Consider the following 10,000-nt stretch of genomic DNA (forward strand, 5'->3'; position numbering starts at 1 on the left):
GAGAAAGGAGGAAAGAAAAAAGTTTAATCCCCATTTCAAAGAGAATCTTAATGGATGTACCTTCAAGTGACCTTGCTTAAAAGCAAAGAATTTAACAAGCTCATTTCAAGAGACGAAAGGAAGTCCATGAGAAGCCTAGGAACATAGTGTGTAATATTTCACACTATGTATCAGTATATACACAATTAATTCCAAAGACAAAGAAAAATTGGACTACAGAAGATAACTGACCATCATTACATAACGAAAATAGCGAGGAGACATGTTCTTCGCAGTTCCTGGAAGCTGGAAGAAGAAAATAACAAAGACGACTTGAACACTCACCTTAAACTTCTCATGTGAAAGGATGACTAGTGAATTCCCCGTCATGTCGAGCACCTGCGTCCCGGGGTCAATGCCTGGGGGGATGGTATTCAGACCCTTGTTCACACACTCTACCGTCTGCTTCCCGCCCTGGAATACATTAACGTGAAGGTCAGCGGAAAGTAGCACAGAGAAGAAGGAGGAGAAGGGTAAACAAACACACTCTAAACGCAGACCAACCTGTGAAAGCGAAGTGTGTTTACCGAATAATAGTTTACGGTATGGAAATGGTGCAACTTTACTCGTGGGTCGATCGAGTTGATTCAGACGGGTTCGGTGGTGTATGTGTGCGCTTGACTGGGCAGATGGACAGGTAAAAATGTGTATGTGCATATTTATATATGTATATATATAAATAAATACACACACACACGGATATATATATATATATATATATATATATATATATATATATATATATATATATATATATATATATATATACATATATTTATAAATATAAATATAAATATATAAATATATAAATAAATATATGATATATATATATATATATATATATATATATATATATATATATATATATATATATATATATTTATATATATATTTATATATATATATTTATATTTATATATATATATATATATATATATATATATATATATAATTATATATATATATATATATATATATATATATATATATATATATATATATATATATATATATATATATATATATATTTATATATATATATATATATACATATGTTTGTGTGTGCGTTTGTATACATATATATACACACATATACATATACATACATACATACATATATATATATATATATATATATATATATATATATATATATATATATATATATATATATATATATATATATATATATATATATATATGTGTGTGTGTGTGTGTGTGTGTGTGTGTGTGTGTGTGTATGTGTATGTGTATGTATATGTATATGTATATAATGTTTATATATATATATATATATATATATATATATATATATATATATATATATGTATGTATGTATGTATGTATGTATGTATGTGTGTCACACACACACACATTTACACAAAAACACACACACACACACACACGTGTATATGTATATATGTTTGCTTTCACGCGTATTCACACACCAAGAATACCTACAAGTAGATGCCTAGGGAGATATATATAAAAAAAATGTATATATTCAATGAAACAAAAATCTAATTATTATGCAAATGTAATGAAATACGCAAAGAAAAAAAAACTACTTGAATTAGCCCGTTTTACCTACAAATAGATACCTAGGGAGATATATAAAAAAAAATGTATACATATATATCCAATGAAACAAAAACGTAATTAATATGCCACTGTAATGAAATACGCAAAAAAAAAAAAAAAAAAAAAAAACTTGGCTTAGCCCGTTTTACCTACAAATAGATACCTAGGGAGAAATATGAAAAAAAAAATGTATATATATAAAACCAATGAAACAAAAACCTAATTAATATGCCTATGTAAAGAAATACGTAAAAAAAAAAAAAAAAAAAAAAAAAAAAAAACAGAATTAGCCCTTTTATCTCTCGAAACAAGGGCAGCGATACCTACAACGGACAGAACACTCCTGACGGTCCCCCGATAAAACAAACCGGCTAACGAAATCATATTCCCTCCCATGATACTGGAAATCAAATTAATCCTCCATTCACTCGCCAAAAAAAAAAAAAAAAAAAATATCCGATATCAAATGGCTTTGAAAACGCCCCTACCCCTTGCATCTCTTTCCAAACCGTTTCTCCTTTGTTCAAATATTTAATTCTGAACCCTTTATCCGCCCTTTCTCGCCTCCCTAAATCTAAACATGCTTGATCTCCATCACTAAACCTGTGATTTTGGTGCACACACTCAACACGTACATGACGGCGTGGGGAATACTGTTGTTATTGATATTTCCACAAAACCGCTAGATGGGACTTTAAAAACCGCTAGGTGTGAGCGAAAAAGTTCCTAATTTCCACGTTAAAAAGAGACTTCAAAGTCGGTAAATGTAGAATCAACTTCCAAAATCTCGCTTGATCATAACTCAAAAAATTAAAGCTTAAGCGGGAAATCGCTAGATTGGCAACACTGGGGGGCAGGCAAACGGATACATACGCGAGTATGAACACTTGAACAATCAAATAAGCGCACTTACATACACGCAAATGTGTCAGTGTGTGCGTGCGTGCGTGTGCGTGCGTGTGTGTGTGTGTGTGTGTGTGTCTGTGTGTGTGTGTGTCTGTGTGTGTGTGTGTGTGTGTGTGTGTGTGTGTGTGTGTGTGTGTGTGTGTGTGTCTGTGTGTGTGTGTGTCTGTGTGTGTGTGTGTGTGTGTGTGTGTCTGTGTGTCTGTGTGTGTGTGTGTATCTTTGCGCATTTCCCTGTTTTCTCTCCTGTGTTCGCTCATCAGCACCAAAGAAGACACACACACACACACATATCGATAGACACACACACACATATATCAACAGACACAAACACACACACATATTTCGACACACACACACACACACACACACACGCACACACACACACACACAGCGTATACACACAAGTCCCTATGCGAGTCTCGGTTCCCCCTCCTCCGTTCGTTCAGCAACATCAAAAAAGAACTCAAAGGAAAAAAGGCGTTTCTTTGCCTCGCCGCTTCCTCTGCCTGTGACGCAGCCGAGGTACAAAATCCATACATCCTGCCATGAAGCAAAATGACATCGTAAAGCTTAATTAATCGTTGGGTCTCCTTCATAGCTTTACGCTGGAGGCAAGTGGTGGCGGTGGGCGAGCGGAGGACGGGGGAGAGGGGATGGAGGGAGACGAGGAATGGGGGGGGGGGGTAAGAGAAATGGAGTGGGGGATGGGTAGGGGATGGAGGGAGAGGAGGAGGGGGTTGGGGGTAAGAGAAGGGGAGTGGGGGATGGGTAGGGGATGGAGGGAGAGGAGGAATGGGGGGGGGGGTAAGAGAAATGGAGTGGGGGATGGGTAGGGGATAGAGGTAGAGGAGGAGGGGGGGTAAGAGAAGGGGAGTGGGAGATGGGAAGGGGATGGAAGGAGAGGAGGAAGGGGGTTGGGGGTGAGAGAAATGGAGTGGGAGATGGGTAGAGGATGGGAGGGGGAGAATAGGGTCCAGTGGGAAAGGTGGAGGAGGCAAGTGGTGGCGGTGGGCGAGCGGAGGACGGGGGAGGGGATGGTGGAAGAGGAGGAGGGGGGGGGGGTAAGAGAAGGGGAGTGAGGGATGGGTAGGGGATGGAGGGAGAGGAGGAGGGGGGGTGAGAGAAATGGAGTGGGGGATGGATAGGGGATGGGAGGGGGAGAACAGGGTCCAGTGGGAGAGGTGGAGGAGGCAAGTGGTGGTGATGGTTGAGCGGAGGACGGGGGAGGGGATGTAGGGAGAAGAGGGGGGGAGGGTAAGAGAAGGAGAGTTGGGGATGGGAGGGGGAGAACAGGGTCCAGTGGGAGAGGTGGTAGCCGAGTGGACGACGGGGAAGAGGGGATGGAGGGAGAGTGGGAGGGGGTAAGAGAAGGGGTGGGGGATGGGAAGGGGATGGGGAGGGGAGAAGAGGGTACAGGGTGAGAGGTGGTAGCCAAGCGTAGGACGGGGGAGAGAAAAGGGGTCCAGTGGGAGAGGTGGTTGGAAGAAAAGAGAGGGGGAGAGGGGGAATGTGGATGGGAGAGGGTGAGGGAAGACATGGGGTGTAGAGGAGAGGATGAGGGGAGAGAGGGGGTGATGAGGAGAGGGGGGGAGGAGAGAATAGGAGAGAGCTAAGGGACTAGGGGGAGGGAAAGAGAGGGAGGGAGGTGGAGAACGCAGAAAAGAGCCGAAGGGAGGAGGTGAAGGAGGGGTGGGGAGGGGGAGGGGGGATCAAGGGAAAGGGTAGATTACTTTATTGTCTCGCAAGTTGACACTCGGAGACGGCCTGTGTCCAGGGGGAGCACGAGCTGTTGCCGTAATTTCCGAGTTTCTCATCTTGTTCTTTTCCTTTTTTCTTCGTTTTTTTTTTCTTTCTTTCTTTTTTTTATTTATTTATTTTTTTTACTTTCTGTTCAGACATAACAAGCAATCCTTAAAGCATTGGCGGAAGTAATAATGATAATAACCGTGCTCATACCAACAACAACAAAAACACAATAATAACACAGCCATTTTCACAAGCGCTAATACCACTGTTAATGATAATATTACAAAATGAATGCTGCTAGTTATAACCATGAAAATAACAACTATAATCTTTTTCACAGCAACTGATATCTCTGTGATTTTTTTAAGGAGTTTCCAATTGACTTTCACTGTGTACCTATGCAAAATATCCGTAAAATCTCGCTACCATGCTCTAGTTTGACTATATGAGTAATTTCCCTAAATGTTTATGAGGTATCTGGTTAGACAATCCTTTCAAAGGGTCGAGTGGTCGCTTCTGTTATCTCTAGATATATTTTGTTATAGCTTGAGAGAAAAGTTATTGTTAGCTGAAGTTTTGACATTTCTATTTCTGCTACAGCTATTGTTGCAACTATTGTTTTTGTTGTTGTTGATATTATTTTTATTTTTGTAAGCAGCGTTATTAATCGTGATGATGATTATGAAAATAATGATAATAATTATTACTATTGTTATTATTATTATTATCATTACGATTATTACGATTACCAATACTACTACTACTGTTGCTATTATTGTTAAATTATTACTAAAATTATCGTCATTACTGTTAACATCACCATTAATATCATTACCATTATTATCATTATTATTATTATCATCATCATTATTATCACTACTTCTACTGCTATTATTACTACTACTACTACTATCATTATTATTACTTTTATTAGTATTTTTCTCATAATCATTAGTATCATTACCAATGATATCACCTTCATCAGCATCATCATTGATATTGTTATTATCGTTATTATTGTAATTATTATTATTATTATTATTATTATTATTATTATTATTATCATTATTATTACTATTATTATTATTATTATTGTTATTATTGTTGTTGTTGTTGTTATTGTTATTATTTTTTTATTGTTATTATTATTATTATCATTATTTTTATTATCATAATTATAATGATAATTATTATCATAATCATTATCATTGTTATAATTATTATTGTTTTTATTATCATCATTAATATCATAATTATTATTATTATCATTATTGTTATCATCATTGTCATTATTATCTTTATTATTATTATCATAATTATCATTACTACTGTTATAATTGTTATTATTATCATTATTGTTTTGTTATGATTATTTTGTTGTTGTTCTTCTTCTTCTTTTTTCTTATTGTTATTATTGTTATTGTTGTTATTGTTATTTATATTGCTATAATTGTTATCATTATCATTACTATCACTATTATCATCATTATTATTATTATAAATATTATCATCATCATAAGCATCGTTATTATTGGTGATATTATTATCATTATTATCATTATCATTAGTATTATCATTGTGATAAGCATTATTGCTATTGCCATTATTATTAATATATTCGTTATTATGATCTTTATTATTACTATTATTAGCATTATCATTTTGTTGGTTATTATCATTATCAACAGCGTCATTCTATCATTATTATCATCATTATCCATATCATCATTATCATGATTATTGTTATTATAATCATTATCATTATCTTTATTATGGTCTGTTATGTTAGATGTTCATAACTGATACAATGTATTTCTCTTCTGTGTGTGTGTGTGTGTGTGTGTGTGTGTGTGTGTGTGTGTGTGTGTGTGTGTGTGTGTGTGTGTGTGTGTGTGTGTGTGTGTGCGTGCGTGTGTGTGTGTGTGTGTATGTGTGTGTGTGTTCTGGTTCTCTTTCCTGTGTGCATGTGTATATGCGTGCTTGTCTGACCAGCATATATTCGTGAATGTAATACTGAATATAATCATACTTTTTATGTTTAGAACACATAAATTCGCAGACAAGTGCAATGCAATGTCCATTAGACTATAAACACAAAGCAAGATCTTATAAAGCTCAATATTGCAGCAAAGTTCAATGGATTTTCTTATGCCGTCAGAGGGAAAATGAGTGTAACTACGATGAATGATTCAGGAAAGCTTTCCTTTGATAACCTAATGCATCGGTATGTTATTTCTCTATCTCTTCATTTCTCTTTTTCTTCTTTTTTTACTCTGAAAGGAAATGTGTGTTGATGGTAACTTGTTCTTTCTCTCTGCAAAACTCTTGCTCTTGCCTTTAGCAGCGTGTCAGTTTTATTCTGGCAGTCTCTGTATATCTGTTTGTCTGTCTGTCTCTGTCTGTCTGTCTGTCAGTCTCCTCCCTCTCTCTCTCTGTCTCTGTCCCTTCCTCTCTGTCTTCTCTCTCTCTCTCTCTCTCTCTCTCTCTCTCTCTCTCTCTCTCTCTCTCTCTCTCTCTCTCTCTCTCTCTCTCCCCTCCTCCCTCTCTCTCTCTGTCCCTCCCTCTCTCTCAGTTCCTCTCATTTTCTTCTCTCTCTCTCTCTTCCCCCCTCTCTCTATCTCTTTCTCTCCCTGCCCCCTTCCCTTTGCTCACCTTCCACTTGCAGCCGCACGCCTGGGGACACGACGCGCGCGCCCCGCCGGCCAGCACGAGGGTGAGGAGCACCACCGCCAGCGCCGCCCCCGTGACGTGCCTCGCCGCCGCACCCGTCATTGGGCGGCCCTGCTCATCCCGGCACGAACCCCACGCCCTTGCCCTTGAGACCAGGCGCCCACGCTGATGCCAGAAGGACCATCACTCTCTGCTCACGCCCTTCGCCGACTCATGGCGGCGGGCGGCGGAGGGGGGAGAGGAGGGACGGGCGGGCATGGGGGGGAACGAGGGCGGGAGAGGGGGAGGGGGGCCGGGTGTAAGGGGAGGGGGGCCGATGACACTGATGAATCGTGATGTTTTCTTGAGATCCTGATGGCTTTTCGGTCACGGCGTTCGGGTTCTGGCCTAGGCTTAGGTCACGACGTTCGGGTTCTGGCCTAGGCTTCGGTCACGGTGTTCGGACGCTGGCCTAGGCTTCGGTGAGGCTTTCGGGATTCCGTAGAGAGGTCATTCCCTGGCGTCGGGTGACATCTGGAAGAGAGAATAAAGGATTGGCGTAAGTGTTATACTCATTACTATCTCAGTAAAAAAAAAAAAAAAAAAGTGGAAATGCCGTTTCTTAATCATAGAAATTCACGAATGATCGTTGTTCAAATCGGTTTGGTAACAAATGAATGGATAAATAGATGAATGAATGCACACACACACACACATACACACACACACACACACATACATACGTACATGTAGCAGAGTGCATTAGTAAATATTTGAGTGAATGGTTTAACAAAAATAACAAGAATTATGATGACGGTGATAATGATAATAATAAATGTAATGATAATGCTAAAATTAATTATAGTAATAATGATAGGAATAAGAATATTAATAATAATATGGATAATAATGATGATTATTATTACTATTAGTATCATTATCATCATAAATTGTAGTGCCATTAATATTGTAATTGTTATTATTATTATTATTATTATTATTATTATTATTATTATTATTATTATCACTATCATTATTATCATCACTACCCCTATTACTATAGTAATTACTATAGTAATTATTATTACTAATCATAATAATCATTATTATGATTATTATCATCATCATCATTTTCCTTATTATTTTATAATTATTTCTATCATTATTATTACTACTATTATTATCATCATCATTATCTATATTATTATTACATTATTATTATTTCTTATCATCGTTATCATCATTTCATTATCATCATCAAGATTATCATTATTATTATTATTATAATTACTTTTATTATCATTATTATTATTATTATTATTATTATTGTTATTATTATTATTATTATTATCATCATTAGTTTTATTATTATTATTATTATTATCATTACTTTTATTATTGTCATTATTATTATTATTTTTTATTATTATTATCATTATTATTATCATTGTTATCATTATCATTATCATTATCATTATTTTTATAATAATAATAATAATAATAATAATAATAATAATAATAATTATCATTATTGTTATCATTTTCATCTTCATTACTATTATAATCATTATCATTGATACTATTTTTCCTATTTTCTTTAATATTTTTATCATTATTATTACTGTTATCATTATCATTACTGAATCATTATTTCATTATTATTGTTGTTGTTATTATCATCATCGTTATTATAATTTTATCATTACTATTATCATCATTATCATTATTATTGTTATTATTATTATTGTTGTTATTATTGTTATCATTATTATTATCATTATTATTTTTAACAGTTTTATCATTACTGTTGTTTTGGATATTGTTACTAATATCATAACTATAACCATCACTTCCATTATAACTGTATATTTGCATTATCATTGTTACTAATATCATTATCATAGCTATTATTTCTATCGTCATGATGCTTATCATTATAACCATGATGATTATTTTTACTCTTATAATTGTTTTTTAGTTACCATTATAATAATGATAACAATAAGGAGGATAGTTATAGATGATGATGATGATGATGATGATGATGATAATGATAATAATAATAACAATTACAATACTGATAATACCAATAATAATAGTAATAATAATAATAATAATAATAATAATAATAATAATAATAATAATAATAATAATAATAATAATAATAATAATAAGTAATAATAACAAAACAAATAATAATAATAATAATGACAATAATAATCATAATAATGATAATAATAATGATAATAACAATGACAGTAAGATCAACAGCAACAACAATAAAAGCAATAATAATAGTGACAATAATAATAATAAAATATAATATCTAGAAGCACTCGGAGAGCGCATACCTCCGCCAAAGTAACAGACACTGATGCAATAGAAATGTTCAGACTTGAAAACTTAAATTAAAATCATCTCTTTCTCAAGTACACCAGTGAGGTCTGTAGATATAAAGATAATAGTTATCCCTATTGCCGATGTAGTAGGGGTAACTGGTGCAATAATTTAAAGAATTCCTGGATCTTTTTTTTTTTTTTTTTTTCTTTTTGAGCTATCCTCCTAATGAACAAAGAAGCAAATTAACGAACAAACTAACCAACGCTACCAAAAACATGACTTGGCGGAGGTAACAATAATAACAGTAACAACAATAACACCAATAATAATAATAATAACAATTATTATTATTATTATTATTATAATGATAAAAATCATATAATCACTATGATAATGACAATCATAATAATGATGAAAATAAAGATAATGGTGATGATAATAATAGTAAAAAATTAAACAATAATAGCAATGATAATATGAATAATAATAATAAATAATAACATTACTACTGCTGCTACTACTAGTACTACTACTACTAATATTGAAGATTATGATGATGATGATAATGATGAATATAATAATAGAGGTAGTAGTATTAGTAGTAGTTGTGGTTATATAATAATGATGATAATAAGAATGATGATGATAATTATAATAATAATAATCATAGTAATAACAACAATGATGTTAGTAATAATGATAATAATAATAATGATAACAATAACAATAACAATAATGA

At 34.2% G+C, this 10,000-nt stretch overlaps 1 protein-coding gene across 2 annotated transcripts in view; it reads right to left on the bottom strand.

Annotated features, from left to right (window-relative positions):
* Window positions 1-10,000, bottom strand: part of LOC113821420 (leucine-rich repeat-containing protein 24) — a 134,266-nt gene that overhangs the window by 8,379 nt on the left and 115,887 nt on the right. For both annotated transcript variants that reach the window (XM_070135314.1, XM_070135313.1), the window contains exons 2-3: window positions 6,925-7,455; window positions 325-453 (exon numbers count right to left, since the gene is read on the bottom strand). In XM_070135314.1, the coding sequence (XP_069991415.1) occupies window positions 325-453; window positions 6,925-7,044 (249 nt within the window). In that variant the 5' untranslated portion in view covers window positions 7,045-7,455. The remainder of the gene's footprint in view (window positions 1-324; window positions 454-6,924; window positions 7,456-10,000) is intronic.

The sequence above is a fragment of the Penaeus vannamei genome, chromosome 20 (assembly GCF_042767895.1).
Source record: "Penaeus vannamei isolate JL-2024 chromosome 20, ASM4276789v1, whole genome shotgun sequence".
NCBI classification, from domain to species: Eukaryota; Metazoa; Arthropoda; class Malacostraca; order Decapoda; family Penaeidae; genus Penaeus; species Penaeus vannamei.